The 19,780-nt window shown below is 40.1% G+C and overlaps 1 protein-coding gene across 3 annotated transcripts in view; it reads right to left on the bottom strand.

The window, feature by feature from the left end:
* Positions 1–19,780, bottom strand: part of AGBL1 (AGBL carboxypeptidase 1) — a 275,197-nt gene that overhangs the window by 201,792 nt on the left and 53,625 nt on the right. Inside the window, exons 7-15 of one of the 3 annotated variants that reach the window (XM_065847368.2) lie at positions 16,733–16,941; positions 11,731–11,911; positions 10,713–10,786; positions 8,687–8,803; positions 7,098–7,699; positions 5,078–5,161; positions 3,964–4,050; positions 3,450–3,598; positions 154–241 (exon numbers count right to left, since the gene is read on the bottom strand). In XM_065847368.2, coding sequence (XP_065703440.1) covers positions 154–241; positions 3,450–3,598; positions 3,964–4,050; positions 5,078–5,161; positions 7,098–7,699; positions 8,687–8,803; positions 10,713–10,786; positions 11,731–11,911; positions 16,733–16,941 — 1,591 coding nt within the window. The remainder of the gene's footprint in view (positions 1–153; positions 242–3,449; positions 3,599–3,963; positions 4,051–5,077; positions 5,162–7,097; positions 7,700–8,686; positions 8,804–10,712; positions 10,787–11,730; positions 11,912–16,732; positions 16,942–19,780) is intronic. The other 2 variants (XM_065847369.2, XM_071814025.1) reach the window with 2 other exon arrangements.

Here is a 19,780-nt window from a genome sequence, read left to right as displayed (position 1 = left end):
GCTGGAAGCACATAACACATTGACCTAGCACCAATTTAGAGACACTATAAAGAGGTGGCACTGGTGGTCAAAGGTTAACAACATCAATACAGTTAACAGAAGAGGAACAGAAAGGAAAGGAAGCTACAAATTATTCACCAAAAATGCACTTACTTGTAGTAACAGATATCATGGCCTGCCCGAAGCCAGCGAGGCCGGCCCTGGAGAGCTTCCTTCACGGAATACATGACCAGCTGCATGCCTACATAGAACAAGACAGTTTCAAGTGACATTACTTCCTTGGCTAAAAAAGATAGGGGTAGGCAGAGAAGTACCATTATTTTGCCTGTAACTCTCTCAGCAGATAGATTATGCAAAATAAATACATCACCCAAAGCCCGGTGCTTTGTTCCAATATAGCCATATCTGTATAAAAAGCACCTCCGGAAGAAGTGAGCTGAGTGGAGTTTATTAGAAAATAAATTATCCTACTGGCCTTTGCAGAGGAGCTTCAAGCTACTCTGTTTACAAACAGAAGAAGGGAAAGAAAGGAATAGGAATCAAAGTATCAACAAGATCAGTAATATGGTTAGTGAAATATTTTATGCTTGGCTGCATCATTATTGAAACCTTAATCCTACCACACCATTAGAGATCTGTGGCGCATCCAGTACCATAACATCATAAAGCAGCAAGCAAAACTAGAATGTTTTAAACTTGCCATTAGACCTAAATAATACTTCTGCATCATAAATGCTGATAACAATAGCATCCATCTCTGTACTGTGTTACACCAGAAGATGACTTCTTCCTGACCTCCAAAATATTACCATTTCATGCCCTGAGGTACAAGGCTGTCTCTGATCTGGGCTGTGTGTACATCACTCACAGCTCCATGAAGCCAGCCCTCTTACAGGCAGTTTTTGTTTCCAATCCCTTTGCTCTACACACCTCCCTGCTCTTTCACAGTTACAGAAAGGATCCTGTTCTGCACAGGGTGACCCTGGCGAGGTACTGGGGGCTGCAGGAGTGACCACAGCTCCAGTGGACCCAGCACAGCCACAGCTGAGCCCAGCAATGATGCTGGCGGCACTTCTGTGAAAGCATATTTAAGAAAGGGAAAAATGCCCTTTTAAGTATTAATGCATGTTGATAAGTTACCCCTAGAGCCTTGTCTTGGCTGTTCTTGTGCTGGAAGGAGAGGATGCTTGAAAATCATTAATACTGATGACATATTTCCATAAGCAGCTATTCAGTTTCCCTTCCTCCTTTGGGTTTCTCTCAAACTCTCCAGCACTTTAAGACCTGGCAACTGTACTGGCAGAAATGTTTTTCCAGCTCATGTTTGGCTGTGGTATAGGATAACACTGACTAGCCTACAGGCAGGAGTAACCTCTATATTGCTGCTTCCTGAACCTGCGCCACAAGCCACATAACAAGAATCAATTCTGTGTTTGTTTCCAAGGACATTGGCCACATGAGTTTTGAGAGACACCAGGCTGCCCAGAAGCCCGGTTCACCAGATGAGGGACGTGAGGCTCAGGGTGTGCAGCGGTCTCAACATCCCAAGCACCAGCTCCTGCCCTTCTCTGTGAGCCCAGAGGACACACCCCCCCCCAAACTGCCTCAAAGCGATTGTTGATACCAGTCTGTCATCTCATTTTAATTAAAAAAAAAATGCAGTTTTTCCTTCCCACTTTCCCTAAAGAACCATTCAGTTTTAGAAAACAAACACAAAGGAGGCTTCTGAAAAAAAATCTCATTATTTCCCATGGTAGAATAAGTTAGTGGAAAATCAGAAGGACAGAGGTGGAGGCTGCACCTCTAACTTGCTCTGCTCCTTGTCACAACTATTTCATTAACTATCTGTTTTTACCAATTTGATAGTCACACGGTGCCATCTAACCAGGCACAAAAGGGAAGAGAAAAATCAAAACATCAGTAACCAGGAGCTGTAAAGTGTTGCCATCCATGGTACTTTGGCACTACATCACAACTGGAAGCTTTTAGTATTATAGCATAGGCATTAGCCCAGGAAAGTGCAGAGGGAATGTAGCAAGTAAACAGCGTATCTTACCAACCATTAGTGCAAATATTAATATTATGCATGGTCTGGAAGGTTTGGTGAGCCTCACACAGCCAAGCCAGATAAGCTGGAGCTTCCCTGACCTCTCACAGCAGCAGAAGGAACCCACAGAACTGCTTGAACAGTCAACCCCACACACAAGCCACGGCTCAGCCTCCCTCCTTACACCAGATGGCATTTTCACATTTTTTCTTCCAAATGTATTTTTCATTTCATGCTTGAACATGTGAGTCATGTACAATTTCAGGTGCACAAAATCAGATTATAAACGCTCACGACAGCCAAACCAGCAGATAACAAGAAATCTTCCACCAATAATAGCCAGAGTTTCTAGCTATGAAGCCACTAGTGACTGTATCAGAGGTTGTATTGGGGTTTACATCAGCATCTTGATATACTTCATTCTCAGGCTGCTACCAGACACATCACACTCAACTGTCTGTTAGTTCAGGGAAGCAGAATAAGATGACAAAAAAAAATTCATTTGCGATCTATAGAAACACTTGAACTTCAGCCCTTAGGTTTAAAGACCAAATGCCTTAATTCTTTACGCCACTCATCCAGCCAGTTTCACAAATACAAGTGACAACTCATCACAGGTACTGGTGCTATTTGCTTTAGGTACACTGATCCTGAGAAAGTTCTCCTGGTGACGTTGAAGGCTGTATCCACAGGGCTTCAGAGGAATACAAAGTCTGATATTAGGGGCTTATTAAACATTCTGAGTCAGGTCTTGAGATGGTGTAAATTAACACAGCTCCATGGAAACAAAAAACCCAGTCTATGCCAGCTAAGAATTCAACCCACAGTCCACATGCCCATCTATAATGGGCACTGAAAGCTGAGGTTTGCCCTGCATATTTCTGAGCAAAACTACCTTTCTCCTGAACTACAGACTAACAGGAGCTCAGAGAGACCAAGGAACAGATTTTTTTATCATTATTATCAGCAGAAGTCTCAGCAGGTCTAAAGGCAAAGATGTCTTTCTGGATAAGCCCAAAGAATAATAAATATTTGTCTGAGGATTATCTACATTTATTTAAATATTTGAATGAGGAGCATAGGATTGGAAAGTGCTTCAATTTCAACACATTTTTTTTCTCTTCTCCCAGCCCCAGTGTCATTCTTCCTCAGTTCTGGTCTCTAAACATAGGAAAAAACCCAACTTCTAGTTTCTTTTTCCCAACAAATCCTTTCCCTATTCTCAATATTCACCTCACTCCTCGGTCCTCATGAGGAAAAAGAAGAGTCCTTTGACACATCTAAGGTAACTCTTTCAGTGGATTTCAGGGTAGATAAGATCAAGCTTATAGTCTCTCTTGTAGACATGGGAAGTTCAAAACCTTTATGGCATTAAAAAGATATTCTTGTAAAAAACTCATACCATAATTAAATTGGCTGTTGAGCTTCTCACAGTTGATAATGTTGAAGCGATAGGGGACTGCTAATTTCATGTCACGGACTTCAAAGTAGAACCACTGGTGATGCTGGTTGCTGTTGACATCTGCATTCATAATTAAGTCATACTCAAACCTGTTAAAGGGAAACAAAAAGAAAGGTGGCCATGAACACCCCACAGGTCTGCCACTGAACCTGCTCAGTAGAACGGGCTATACAATTAAATTCGTTAATATCCTGTGAGAGTCAAAGAACAGCATCAAACTAGGGGTAGACAAACACACAGTTAAATACACTATGTTAGTCATGTCAAAACATTCTGAGCTCTGCCTTCTCACTCCTGTTACTTTCCTGACATCTAGGTGTTGGGACAGATCATAAGCTCTGCATCATAAAACCTGCTTTCCTGGCCAGCCCTTTCCAAACCGAGGGGAACTCCAGCATTTCATGCTGTGGTCCCAGCAGAAAGGCTGGTTGGGACACAGCTGCTGTGTACTTACTCACGCACTTGGATGGCTTTGCGAAGGTTTCCCGATTCAAACTTGGAGAAGAATGTCAGACAGCCTGGAGCAGCTGGGCTTGAGTGACTGCAGTAAATCAAAGCAAGGATACCTATAGGAGGTTACTTCAAAGACAAGCCTTCCCCAGCACATTTTGTACACTAAAGTAGGGGTTTTATATATTTTTCTCATAAGCAGGACCCTGAGAAGTAGAAAGAGAGAAGCAAATCCATAGTTTTCCTAACATAGCATTCTTCTCTCCTCTTGTTTTGATTCTAAATCGCATCTTTTTCTTTCCCAATACTACCTTTCATCCCAGTTCATATTTACTTTCTTTATTCCAGTTATTTTCCCCACTGAGTTATTCCCATTAGCTTTTAGTTGCCAAAGGCAGCTTTATACAATTACTATGCATTTACTCTTCCCTCATCAATATGGTTTCCTTCTTCTAAATCTTAGAAACCTTTAAATTCTCTTTGAACAACCTCACAACTGTCTCCTACCTCTGACTGTCCTTCACCTTTTTTTCCTCTAAAAAACTTACTCAAGTCACCTATCCTTCCTCTGAATCCAATTTCTTCATATTTGGAACCCTTTCAATTACTCTGTGCTACATCTTCTCAAAGACCACAATTCTTGGCCATAGTTGAGCACTTAAAACAGGTCACAAGGCTGGATGCTTATTTTCAAAAGTCTTTTATAAATGCCAGAGCTTTCATTCAAGGTACATCTACAGCCTGTGACACTGGCCATATAGATACTCAATGCGATGCTTGTTCAGGTGGGTACAGGCAGACTGCATTTGAGTTCATAGGTACAAATCCCAAATCACTACATGCACTGCAGACATCCAGGAACCCTACAGAGCCCCTTTATGTACAGATTCTCTTATTCTGTCTAAAATGTTTTAAGGTTCCTTTGCTCCCAAGACTTCCACAATAAATCCTTTCCTCAAAGTCATGTACCAGGAATCTACTTCTCCTGTACACTTTTCCTACTAGGGCTTTACCTCCTAGGTTATTTATTCCATACCTTTACCTGAGCTGAACTGAGCTCGCTACCTAACCCAGCACTGACAGTGCCCCTGGTTACAGAACTCACTGAAGTTACCCACCTGGGCTCATCTAAATCAAACACAGTTCTGCCTATCACATCATCTGGCTGGATTAAACGGCGGACATCATCTAGTACTTTGTCCCTAGAAGAGAGAAGAAAAGAAACAAAACAAAAAAGACAGATTATAATGACACTGTGAGAAATTTCAGCATAGAGCAACCTTGTAGAAGAAATATGAAGAGGCTTAGGAAATTCTTTTGAAGGACTGGTAAGAAACAGGACTTCCATGTGCTGGTTCCAGGTGAATCTCGTTTGTAATTTTTTTTTGTTACCATGAGAAATCACCTCATCCACTCCCATTACAAGTTGCATTTTATGTTAAACTACTGATTCTGTAAAGTTTTTATTCCCTACAGTGTTCTGTCAAATTTGATTTATCCCCAGTTCTTGCCAGTCAATGCTGATCTCCTAAATGGCCAGCCTCGCCCCACAAGGAAATATCTGCCATAACTTATAAACCTACTAGTCCGTCTCATTGTGAATCTTCACTGTAAATCAAGCTAATTTCTACTCATTATTAAGCTGAAGTTCTCTGATCCCTAAAGATGATCAAAATGTGGAACACCAGATTTTCTTCCTGACCTTTGCAGCAATCATGTTATGCCCTGAAGCATGATATGATTATTCCCATCTTAGCTGTATGGTTACACATGTTATTATAGTCATAAAAGCACAGCTTTTAGAGCAGCAGTGCGAGGAGAAGATGGTAGAGTGATTTTGCCTCTAAATAGGATTTTAGCTTTTGTATTTGGTGCAGAAAGAATCATCTCTCTAGAGGTCAGAAATTATTGGTCTTCACAAATGCCATTTTATTAGTGTTGATCAACTTTAAAGTTCAGCACAGAATCCAGCCTCTTTGGTGTCTACTAATAATTCCCTATGCCACTAGAACAGAATATAAAGTCATTGCACATGGAACAGGAAAAACAGTAGTTATAAGAGGAGCTCCCTCTCCCAGCACAGCTTCAAAACACAGCTTTCCCTTCACCTGAACAAATAACACAAGAACAGCAGCAGCCTCCAACAGTTTGCCAAAGGGGAGATATCTCTTTTTATTTCTTTCTGCATGTTGCATGCCATATATGCTGTGTCCTCTCCTCACAGGCTGGGCAGCAGGGAGAGCAGACTGCTTATCTTGTCCCTGCTGATGCTCTCTGGTTCACGACAGGCTTCCCAGAAGCAGATGCTCATACTGGGGAAGGAAGAGAAGCTTCTGGAGGAGCCCATGGAGCAGGCAGAGAGCAAGAGTTACAGCAAGAAGGGTAGACAGGGAGATTCACAAGAACAACCTGACAGACACTGCTCCAAGAAAACACAAAGGATTTTTCCCTGAAAAGGCAGATGGGACCTGTTGTTTCAAGCGCTAAAGGTGGCTGGTTAAGAGTGAAAACGCATCCCAAAAGGACACAGCGTCTTCTCCATCTCTAACATGGACTTGTTCTCATTCGTGTTTTACTAAGCTCACCAATTCACAGCTCCTTCTCAGTCTTGGTCTGTTTAAGCAAAAGCCACTAGTACATATCTGTCAGAGTTTCGACCAGCTTAAAGTCCCATCACATACGTAGGTACCTTGATACACTTATCAATAACTAGTTAATCAATAACAACTTGGAATATGAAATAAGGGAGGCTTTATGGATTCACAGAAGCCATAAAAATCTCATCACTCCGAGGCTGCCACTACCACTTTCACCTATGAGACAGAAAAAGCAACTCACAAACAGTTCACAATTCATTCGCTGGCACACAGAAAGTCCATGTCAGAGACAGGAAATAAGACTGCTGATTCTTAATCCTGTTGGTAATCCAGTTAGATACCATTTTTTCTTTCCTCAGGAGGAAAACCTAAATAAAATTATCCCGCTGTTTGGTTTATCTCCTTGCACCAAATCAATAGTTAGCCCAAAATTAATTCTATAACTTCCTAAAACGTTCACAGATGCAATAGTCAGAACCTACATAAAGCAGTTTTGAGCCTGAGAGTTCTCAGTGTAGTAATTATATTAAATCACAATCACCTTTGAACCCCATACTTGCGCTCCAACATGGGCTTGCTGAAAGGAGGTGGCTGATGGCCCCAAAAATCAGGGAATGCCAAGTCTTTGTAGTTTGGTATGGACTTAACACATTTGGCCCTAGTTATGTAGAAGAGAGGGCTGTGGAATGGGATATCCCCTTGGTGTTTCTCCAGAAGATTTGTCACTGTGTCTGAGCTCTCCAGCCTCCCTCCAGAATAAGAATTGATTGCAGCCTCACATTCAGAGCAAAATACTTTTTTGTACCAAGCAGCATCTTTAGGGAGAGGACGCAAAGTGAGCATATGACTCCTGGCTGGATCTTCCTCTTCACAAGAGTCTGCATCTCTGGCTGTTTCTGCAATGTCTCTCTTTTCATCAGTCTGATCCCATCTGCTTTCCTCCTCCTTTGTCCAGCTCTGCAGTGGAACCTGGAAATCCTTTTGCCCTGGATCTGGTCCCATCTCTGTGAGGCTTTGATTTCTCCATCTGCAGTTTGGATGTTTCACAGAAACAGCACTTGGAATGAAATGAGAGGGAGCAGAGGGAAGACTCTCAGTCCTGTCCTCCAAGGTCTTCTCTTTCTCAGATTCCGATTCAATCTCCTTTAAATTTAAAAAGCAGAAGAAATTTAAAGAAACTAAAGACAGATTGTGCCTCCTTCCAGAAGATACCTTTCAAGGAAGAAAGAGAAAATATTTACAAGCCTCTCAAAACTTTACTCAGCCAGAGTAAAATCAACCCATGGACCACCTGCCAGAATTTCTCTATCCACAAAGTGGTTTCTACAGTAGTCCTCAAAAAAATAAAAGGATCACATTGAGTCATCTGAGTGAGTCATCTCCAATGAAACCTGATTGTTCTAACAAAGTAGGTAAGATAATTCAAAAGGCAATTTTTAAAAATATAAATGTTACAGCAAGGTAAAGGAGGCCAACCTGTCATGTAGAACTCCACCCCTGCCTTCATACAAGTGTATAAATTAATCCCATTTGTCTACTTATGGTCATAATAATTGTCACAGCATTGTGTGTACAGGAAATACATTAAGCCAGTGGTCCTTTCCAGATTCATATTTGAATCACAGCTTTTAGCTCTCCTAGATTCCAAGACTTGTGATGAGTGCAATATTCCTCTTCATTTCTTGCCCCAAACTGCAATAGAACAATGATTTGAACACTGCATTTCACCCAGCAGCAGTGAAATTTTCTCCATCACTTCCTTCAAAACACTGGTTGACAGTATTTATTTTCCACATCTTATCCTGATCTTGATATTGCTGTTGATATTGCCAGCAAGAATACAAATTATTTTCTGACGGATTTCTCATGTGGCAGTTGATTCAATAGTGCTTAGTTAATCCATATCCAGATAAATGTGCATCAAACAACATCACTCCCTTTCTATCACTCCCGATCCACACCAATAAACTATAGCAAAAAAGTATTAACCTTTGTTTTTCCAGTCCTATAACACATCTAGGTTTTCTTTTGCAATAGCCTTGACCAGTTATCGCTTGTCAGTACTCCCTTTCAAGTATTTCTTAGAGTCTTTTGCATTCACAAGTAGAGGAAGCCACACTATGATAGTACCTGAAAATTATGGGCAAGTTCTGGACACATTGCTTCATATTGTCCAAGCTCTCCCTCCGGCCGGTCAAGCACTGGTCTTGATCTCAATTTGTTCACATCTGTCTCCAAGTCATAATCCTGCAAAATCAGAATTAGAAAAGCGTATATATTAAACATGCTCCACAAGATTACTTTCAAAGTAATACTGCACATAACACCTTTGATTTCTAGTGACATCATACTCATTTAATGAGTCCTATAACTGTTTTTCCTATACTCATTAAGGTTGTTAAAGTCATTTTATAGAATGGAACAGAGAGGCACAAGAGGAAAGATTACTTTGTGAAAAAGGGGGATTTGATGTTTTGGTATTTGAGTACGTAAGTAAAGATACTATGAAAAGATGGTTTCAAAAAAGCACCTAGACTTGTAGATACTTTTATTGCTAGGTAGAGTTTGAACTGATGTTTGGGGCTAGTTGAAAAGGAAATGAAGAGCTGCACAGAGTATTTGAGGTCATTTTAAAGGGGTTTGCCACTAACAGCATCATGATGCATAAGCAGCTTCAAACTTGCTGAAACTTCAGGTTAAGAAGTATAGATGGCTGATGTGATGATTTTGATTTACATAGAACTGTCTGAACAGTTACTGGTAGAATTGTAGAGCCAAGTTTCAGTTTGGTTAAGTATTACTAGTATGCATAGATATCCATTATGTAGATATGAAAAGTGTTTGTAAATCACATCAATATCAGGAAACATTGTGCAAATGATAACTCATACAAAAAAGGTAAACTGAAAGTTCATTATCCACTCCTTGCTCACTTTACCCTTACAAAGATTTGACATGGGAGATATATGACCAGCACACCAGGTAAACAGTACTTAAAACTCATAATCAGAGCAAGCTCTTAGGCAAAAAAGCCTGCTCATATCTACTTAGTAAATCCTTATGAATAATGAAATAGTTCAGAGGCATATAGGATCTGCTTCTGAATAAATAACTAATTAAAGAGGGCAATAAATTCACTATGAACCTTATTCCTAACGAGCACCTTGACAAGCTCTAATATTCAGATAAAAACAGCCAGACAGGGGCAAGCTAGGACACTGAGAGATATATAGATAGATAGATAGATAGATAGATATAGCTATACACACACACACACATTTATTTATTTATTTAAGTTTCCTTTTTCTTTGGGTGTCATTTGTTGAATATTTGAGGAAAAAGAGATAGGGCAAGTAATTAAAACATCCTTTCACAGAAATCTCAGTCATATCTAATGAGACTGTATTTAAAACTTCTTTTCTTTTATTTGCCTTCCCAAACCACTTTATGTGGATTAGACCTATTTAGCAGCATTCAATACCTCACATTTGCATATGTTCTTGTATGTACATTAACAAAAAAAGTTTGCGTTGTCATCCTCAGCTAGCAGGGTTTGGGTTTTTCTTGCCATTTAGGTCATGACAGAGTGTGCAAAGAAGTCAGAGAAGTACCAAATAATTCATTATATTATTTCTCTGTGTTCAGCACCGAATAAAGAAGGAGCCTAGCCACAGCTTAAAAGGACAAACCTTTTTCTTAGGGTAGGTGCACAACCCAAATATGCTCTAACATGGGAAGGAAAAGAGGGTTAGCCTTTTCTAGGTAATAATTCAGTTTTCTGCTACTAAGTGCCATTTCTGATCTACACCTAGAGGAATTCAAAGATCCCTCATTTATGCTCAGCTGTGCATGTGAACTTAATAGTCACTGGTCAGTCTCTCTTCAGGAACAGAGAAGTGATCAAACCTGCTCCATCGTGGGTGACAAGCATGGCAATTAATAAAATAAATGTATGGGACTTGCTTCAATAAAAGCCTACACTTTCTCTTTTTCTCCTTTAAAATATCCTTCTGTTATTCATATAGTGTATTTATGTGGGACCACATAATATCTACATTCTCTGCATAGACAGCTTATCAGGATGTCAAAATGGACAACGAAAAGTTTTACTTCCCGGTATGTGGATGACTAAGGAAACTATGGTTCATATACCTACTTCCTCCTTACTCTCCGCATCCTCATTATCCAGGTTTTTCTCAGCTTCTTCATCTCCATCACTTTCATAGTCACCTGCAGAAGTAGAAAAGCAATACATGCAAAGATGGTTCAAAGTAATACCCCTCTCAGGCCCTACACAGAAATATGTGAAATCTCTTCTCTTTGTGCCACACACGTCTTCCAACTACAACCCACCACAACCCATTTGTTAGTCTAGTATAAATGAATTTGGCATTAAACCTCCCACTTTTTAAAGTTCTGCTCTCTTGGACTCAAGCACTGCCTCTCAGAAGCATGAAATATGTCACCATGATATAGATCCAACTCACATTACAAAGCAATACAGAGATTTTCTGCTTGGCTGCAAGGATATTACAGGATGCTCTTAATCTATATTATCTAGATTAGGGTATTTTACTGCTATCATCATTATAATATTTGAGTATCTTCCATACCAAACCAAAAGCAACAGAGAAACTGCTTGTGTGCATCATGGAGTCTGACACTTCTCCTTTTCTATGGAGTGCCTTTCCAGTCTGTGCTTATATTCTTCAGCAAGTGCTCACATCTTTTACTCATGCAGTGTGACTGCTATCTGCTTTTATTTTAGAAAAGAAAAAGGATAATACTTCCAGCAATTCTTCACTAAAAAAGCTGCAGAATAGTGTTTCTCCCACACACACAGAGTCATACACCAGCACAACTGTCTCTCCCTCTGTTGTTGTGGAGTAATGGCACCTCCAGGCTCTTTCACGCTCACTCCGTTTCACTAATTTTTTTGGATAATAGGATTTTTCTCCTTTTGCTTGCTCCTTTTAATCTTCTCTCATTTATTCTCCAAACAGAATCTCCAGGCTTTGAGAAGATCCGGGAGTAGCTTCATCTCTACTGAATTACACTGTAGGTGATCATACTGATTTTAACTGTACACCTCAGGACGAGGCTGCCAAGACTCCCTTCCCCAGATCCCACTGTTGATTCTCACGTCTTGTTTCTTTTCCTCCTACTGAACTCACCCTTCAGCCATTTACCTTCAGATCCCTCACACGGAGATTCAGCCTTGGCATTCCCAGGAAGAGGGAAACAATAGAAACTTCTTGCTGTCGGCACAGGCAGAGGCTCCTTGGGGTAGCACTTTCTCAGAATCTGAGTCGCGATGGTTATGATAGGATCCAGATTTTTGCAAGATAAACAGTCCTAGGGACCAAAAGGGAAAAAAGTTGTCTCTTAAAATTTTTCTGCCTATTACACACAAGTCCCCAGAACAGAGATGCTCTTCTGATTGGAATATGAAATCTTCCTATTTATGACTTTTTTTCTGCTCCCCCCTCTTATCTTTGTGGGGGTTTTTTGTTTGTTTATTTATGTTTTGTGGTTTTGTTTGTTTGGAGATTTTTTCTGGTCCTTGTTGTTTTTCTTTCCCCCTCCTTTTTACCATTAAAGAAATGTGCCCAGAATTGCAAGACCTCAAGTTCTTGCAGTCCATTTCCACAGAAATGTAGGTTATCATGGACCTCAGTAGACTTCCACTGATGCACATCATTTAGAAGACACAGCATCCCCTAGCTCTGCTCTAAGGCACCTCTTACTTTATAGTCAGAGTGTAGTGTAGGAGAGGCACAACTGTAGCATAAGCTAAAGTATCCTAGCTAACATGGGTAACAGTAGCATTGAAGAGATGGTCTCTAATATGGATTTATTTATTTTTTTAATCCTGCAGGGAGCCCACGTATGTGTTTTGGCTACCAACACACACCAAAGTCTCTGCTTCTGAGGCGTCACCACAACTATACCCAGAGCTATCATACCAAAGCTAATATAGGTAACTAGCACAGTTACACCATCTTTTCACTGTACGTAACTTACACTCAAAGAGGACATTCCTACTGTAATCCATTCTATATAGTTAAGCATTAGACCCAATAGTTAGTCTGAAAGATCATTATGTATTACCTAGTCAAAAAAAGAAAAAAGAATTCCTGCAGTACACCACATTTTCTACTCCTATAATCCATGGTAAAAGATAGAAATGCAAGAAGTTATGAGAATCCAGATATTCTCTGAAGACACAAAATACTTTGTATTTTTACTGCCATTCTGCGGAGGTGAACTTGGTCTTTCGTTGCAAAGATAACACCCCCACCACCACCCAGAACTAAAAGCAAAGACCCCCTGGAAGATCACAGCAGGCATTTGTCTTCAGTATAACAGAGACAGGGAATTTGGATGAGCAAATTACAGCTGCTGCCCAAAGGTGAGGTTGTTTAAAACTGATAGGCGTAATGCTCAGAAAACCAAACCTTCAGATTTCAGAGACATGGATTTATCAATGCAGTACCCTACCCAAGTTCACAAGTCATACCATGCCCATCATGTTATCTTTAGTGGCTTAGGACTAAGCTGATTAGAATAGAAATGAAAGTCAAGTAAGTAGTGTGAATGTTCTGTAAGGCAAAAGAGGAATATTACAATACATTTGAACACCATTTTATATATTTGCATCCATTCAGCACAGATAAAAATGGAAGAGTTCATAGGGCAGAACAGATTTTTGTGCCATTGTCTGACAGCCCACAGCCAGGCTTCGGGCTGGACAAAAAAAACATTCAGTAGAACGAGGGAGATGACCAAGGAACATAAAGTACCTTATAATAATCAGGAACGGGAAAATTGCTGTATTGGGCTTTTTTTGGTTGTACAGGATTTTATTCTGTTTTCTCATGTATGATTGAATGGCATTATAAGATTCAATGGGATTAGCCAGGATTCCTGTAGGGAGGCTAGAAAAATCATCTAAAGCTGACATGCTTACAAGACTCAGTACAAGAATCTTAATATGTATTTCTAGATTTCTGGCTGTTAGGAACAAGCAGGAGAGAAAAGACAATTTTGAAATCATCTCCAAGGAAAGTTTTATTGTGGTTTGAGCAAAACACCAAGGAGAACTGGTTTCTATTTCCAGTTTTTTCAATTTATTCATGTTTTCATACGGTGTTTGGGTGCCTTTGTTTGCTCGTTATTAAAGGAAAGATACAGAAAGTTTGTCTACATGTGGGAACAGAATAACATTCTTGAACAGTGTTACTATAGTTTGCTAAAGCTGTTCTGTTTTTACTGGAACAGTGAACAGAGGACTGCATAAATGGCTGCCTTGGGCCAGTAATCTTAATTCACTGCCAAGTAAATTCAGATAGTCAAGAACAAGGCATGTTCATCCAGACAATGAAGATCCACACATGGAGTTATTCAATGATGCTGTTAGAAAGTAATATTTTTCCTTATAGTAAATTAAATTACAAGCACAAACAAGCCTTTAGATAGCTTACAGGGAATTTGTGGGACTGTTTTCATTACTGTTCATAAAATGCTCTCAGATTCCAAGATAGCACAGTTTAAAAATGACTGAGAAATCTTCCATTGGTAAAGCCTTTTTTACTGACACCCAATAAATAGACAGGAGATTGTTTTGTATGTGTGTAAACTATCCCATTTATTTTGCGGTAGGATGTTGTGAATGAGGAAGAAGAGTGAATCCTTAGCTTGGAAAACTCATGTAAAGCTAACCTGAATTCAGAGGATCTGCTTTTTATCCTCCATACTCAAGTCTTTTCTCTACTGAATCTGGAATAGTCCAGATATTATAATACATATATGATGTATATAGAAAAGGAGGCTTCAATATGACAGTGAGGCAAAAGATAACAATGCTAATAGATGCTACTACTGAGAAATATAGAGCAGAGTATAGGATAACATTATCCTAGAGTAGTAACTAGTACAGGAAGGCTGAAGAGATAACAGGCAAGTGCTTAAGAAATCAGAAGGATAAATTATAAAATAGCAAAATAACGTTCCATGCACCAGTCTCTCCTAAAGTGGATACAAACCTGTTTTTGTGTCTCAGAGTAGGCAGCTCTGCCACTGCACACAAAGCCAGTCACCTGCTAACATGAATATACCATTTCACTGCCATGAAAGTCTAAATGGAGCTTAGAAAAAGAAATGGGAGGAGAAAGTGCTTCCTTTACATGAATGATTCCATTCTCTAAAACTATTTTTCATTCCAGGTAGGAATGGAACTCAAAAATATCTCTAAATGCTCCTCAAATAAAGTAGCAGTCATTTCTAATCTGTGTAAGGAGACAGACTTTGAACTACTGGTTCTTTCTGTAAAGACACAGGCTTAAGTGCTATTAAAAGCTCGGGTATCTCAGCTGTCCATCAGCCCACACAATCAGTTGCTGGACAAGTTTCAATTGAAAACCAGCCTTGTAAATAGGAAGTCCACTGAACTTTGTTAAAACAAGCCCATTTTGGCAAAACTGTTTCAATTTCGATAGATTAAATAAATAAAGCTTTCTACAGAACTTTTCTAGCCAGCTTTTAACACCTTTAAAATCTCATTAGATGTCCACAGTTTGATCACCACAGACAGCAAATTCCTAAAGGCACTACAATATTGTCTACACACACAAAGAGCTGTTGCTTTTCCAAAAAGGTGATGTTTGTCTTGCCCCATCTCTTTCTCTCTTACTACAGCCTGCAATTCCTTTCAGGAGGATAGATTACCCATTTTCTGTCTGTCATGAAGGTTATGAAGATTTTAGTAGCAGCAGAAGCCTCTGTCTCAGGTAGGGAAGATCATGAGAACTCCAAAGGCTGCCAGACTCCCCTCAATACCTCATGTCTTGGAAAAACACTGCAAGACTGACAATATCCCAAAGAACCAGTGAAGGAACATTGAGCTTTGAATTTATTAACCTTAGTAATGCCCCTTCCAAGATCTCCCTAGTAGCACACAGTAGAAAAAAAAGCAAACTGGAGGCCCCTGAAGGTGTCATTTCCGCTCCACTTCTAACCTTTGGAAGGATTAGAGTTATCTGTGTTCACTGCAGTCTTGGTGTGTCATTCCCTGTTTGTTCACCCAAGGTGACTCCACATTTGCACCTTCCATGGGGTTGCTCCCAGGCTGAGCTATCAAGAGGTGTTAGCTCAGAAAGCAACACAGGCTGTAGAAGGCTCTTCAAAGGGAATGAGCTGACATCGACTCTAAGGCAGCTGTTGCCATCCACCCTATTAAAGTTTCTGCAGACCAGAGACTTTTCAATAACAGAGGCCATATTCGCTTGAAAGATCTGCTGGTTCCGGCCACCTCATCCCCCCTGAAAAAGTCATCAGATCCTCATGAGGAAAATGAAAAAACTACCAATGTACTACTGGTAAGAAATACCTTTCAGTCACAGGAGAATTGTTCAGAACAGCAATGGAAATGGTGAAGAAGAAAATATGCTGGATCAGAAGGCAATGGTTTTTCTTGAGGAGAAGGGGACAGGTTTTTCATTCTATCTGCAGTGGTGCTAGAATGAGATAATGCACTGACCAGTGCAAATGACAACAGAAACACCCCTTGTGGAATCTCACGGGTCAAGAACCGAAGCTTTCTCCGTATGTGACTTCTCCAGAGAAGGGTAAGGAAGCATGTTGGTGAGAGATTCGGAGCAAACAGTTACTGTTCTTTACTTGCCCTTTCTATACCCTGCACGGATCCCATCCTTATCCTTCTTGACAGGTCTACATTAGTCTTTCATAAGATTAAAATTGGGCCTCTTCAAAAAACAGTTGATGAATGTTTCTCCTTAGCAAAGGCCTGGCTAGATCTACACTTCCTTGTGGAAAAGACTGATTGGGTAGAATTATGCATCTGTATTCCTGAAAGAAAACATCTCATGGAACAACTAAGCAACTTTTCTGTGGAGACATTGCACTGCTCTTTGGCAGAGGAAGTACAAGTAAATAGCAGGATCCAGAGGGCAGGAGAAAAATTAAAGTATTTCAGTTTTTCTGAAATACTTACTGTAAAAAAAAAAAAAAAATCAATACTTTTTGTTCTAACTTTATCATTTTTTCATTGATGTGTTATATAAATTCAGAATAAAACTATGGAATTGCTTGCACTGTGTGGCAGAATCCAGCACTAATTACCAATCCATCTCACTTAAGTACAAAACCACAATTTACCTGTACAGTTGTGAAGAGAATGTCCATACCCCGGCAACCAAGGAAAGTCTCCCTGCCCAGCTGGACATTGGTGATGTGCTTCAGGCAGAGCAAGAGACCCCTACGAATATAAATGTAGTTGTTGGAGACATCGTTGTGATGCCAGTCTTGATAGAGCCTCAGCAATCCATCCAGGTAGCCTCTGGTCACTGCCCGACGGCTATTAGACTCTGAAAACAAAGAGAAAAGGCTGCATTACACACTTTCCACTACTCATGGTGTTTGTTAACCACATGGCTACTCAGACATCAACACCTGTTCATTCTTGCTTAAATGGTCTCAGTTTTGGTGTTGTGCTGGTTTTTGTTTGTTTGTTTTAAACACAATTTAGGATGTTATTTGCTAAGCATGAGCTAGGCTCCTGGAATTGTACATGAAAAAAATGAAGCTGTCTCTCTCCTGTCTATGTGGAAGTGGCTGCTCCAAAACCTTCCAGATGAACAGAACCATGTGTGGGGAAAGGGCAGAGCCCATTATCACCTTCCAAGTGCCAATAAACTTAATTCTGATTGCAGCACCGTAAGAGTTTTTGAAGTTAAAACAGCTTCTGAGGACTGAGAAAGCTAAATGACAATAAAGTTAGTTGACAGCAGGTCACATAATCTTCACATAGTTCTGTACATCAATCCTGAGCGAACACCTTGCTGAGACAAATCCAGAAACCCTGTAGCTGTACAATCCTCTCACAGTCAGAGAAATTATGTTTAACTTCTAAATGCATTCCCACACATAGCTGTATTAACGAAAGCCATGAATCAAGTTATTCCGGAAACCTACATTCTTTAAAAATTAACAACACACCAACATGAGCAGCAGCAGTTTGGGCTTCTTTTCTGTCGCTTTCTGGTTCAGATTTTAAAGGTCACATTCAGATAATCTTTAAAGGCTTTGCTGCTTAGACAAAAAAAGAAAAAAAACCACAAAATATTTTTTAAAAATAAGCTTTATAAAATACAAGAGGAAAGCTGCAATGTTCCTTTAATAATGTAGCTCTAAAACATCAGATTAAAAGTAGATTATTATGAAGCTCGTGATGAAATACAAATTCTGCTGAGTATTCTAAAACACATCCCTTTGCTCACTGCGATCCTTACCCTGCCCCACAGGACAAACATGAAGTCATTCCAGACACTTCAAACCTACTCTTCCTAAACATCTTTTCCTGACTGATCCTGACATTCCTCGCTGTGACACATGTTAGAAACCATCAGGAGCTCAGCAATTAACCAAAGGGGCCAGATAGCATATGTAAGAGTGGAGCTCAGCTCCTTGAATACCAATCAGTATTTGTAGCTCACAACAGATGGCTCTTGGTATGGGTTCTCCAGAGCTAGTAGGCTCCAAATCATTTCCAGTTCATGAAACAAAGTGCCAGAGCCTCTCACACCTGGAATTTAAAGCTATCAGTGGGGATTTACAGGACAGGAGAAGCTAGAGGTTAAGAGAGAGAACAGATAAATGCTGTATGAAGAAAATCAGTAACAAGTAGGAAGCAACTAGTAAGCAGCAAACCTCAATCTCAATGATGAAACAGATGGAGATATTGGAAAGGAGAAGGAGGTCACCTGAAGTTGTCTCAGTCTGCTCTCTGCAGTACATTAGCAAATTCTTACCTGGAAAAGGAACTGGAGGGTAGTTCTGATACCTGGTCTTGTCCCAGGCCAGTTTGCCAGCTTGTTTTAATCCTGCTCTGCACCTTCACAGCACCCTGCTGACATGCCTCTGCAGCGAGATGCTGGTCACACAGCTATTCCAGTCCCACACAGCTCTGTGCAGTCCCCTACACCTTGGCCTGCAAGTCTGCCTAGCACTTTATCCCCTTGTTGTTAACCATCTCACATTAACTCTGCCAGTACATCTTGTATTTTGGGGCTCAGTGGCTGTCAGCATGTAGAAAGTCACCCTTCTCTACTTTGATGTTCACTCTATGTTTCCTTTTTTCCTATTTGACTTTCCGCAAGAAAACTTTTATTGCTTGAGAGTCCCTTATCAATCCTAATGATTTTGTTCACAATTCCCTGTTAATCCTCAAGCAGTTGTCATGTTTACTAACCTGCAGCATGACTAACCCCTTAAATCAGTCAATCTTCCTTAATGAATTAGAAAGCTCTGTAAAAGTCAATAAGTATAAAAAACATGACAAGAAGAGTCAGGGAGTGTAAGGACTAGATCTAGGGATTTACTGTCCCAGCATTCAGTGCTTGAAGTCTAAGTTTTCTGTGCCAATGCCTATAGAACAAGGGAAATACTGGAAAGCACTGTGGGCAGAGCTTCCTAGGGAATTAAGAAAAAAAAAAAAAAGAGAGATAATTCTCATAAAATGTGTTCATGATGTTTTCCTCACATCTTTCAAGTCTGGATCCCAGTTACATAGAGACCAGAACATACAACAGTCCCATGGCTCAGTTTTATCGCTGGATCAAAAGCATAGAGGAAGCCAAGCAACATAACTTCGCTCTGCTCTCCCTTATGTTTTCTGTACTACTTATCACCTTTAAGATCAAAACAGTTGCTTTGAAAAGTGAAGTTGAGATAGTCTGTTCTGTGAGAAGTTAGAAGAGGCAGGACTATAGTTTCTTCAGCACTTTGATCAGTAGTAGTAAGAATTACTTGCTGAAGGGGCAAAAAACCCATTCATTTTGTTTCTCCTGTCTGATTTCATTGATTCTCCTCTGCTCTCCTGTGTTGTCAGTGGTTTTTTCTTATTTTTTTTCTTCCTTTTTTTTCAGTTGTATAGTCAATAAAGTGGTGTATAAATGAAGGAGGAAGTACGCCAAGATCTCCAGAAGGCATAATGATAAAAAGAACCCTCCACACCTGTCTGTGTCTGTTGGTCTCCCCATCTAGGGATGCACCTGCATGGGTATCTATCTATATTTTAGCACAAATACAGATGGTGGAAATGAATCATACAGGTACAAGCAGCACTGCACAGATTTGTAGGCAGCAAGACTCCACCCCTCCCAGAGTGAATATGCATAATGTAAGTGGTAAAACATCTTATGCCTT

This window comes from Patagioenas fasciata, chromosome 12, assembly GCF_037038585.1.
Source record: "Patagioenas fasciata isolate bPatFas1 chromosome 12, bPatFas1.hap1, whole genome shotgun sequence".
Taxonomy (NCBI): domain Eukaryota; kingdom Metazoa; phylum Chordata; class Aves; order Columbiformes; family Columbidae; genus Patagioenas; species Patagioenas fasciata.
This window is presented reverse-complemented; position numbering and strand designations above follow the sequence as displayed.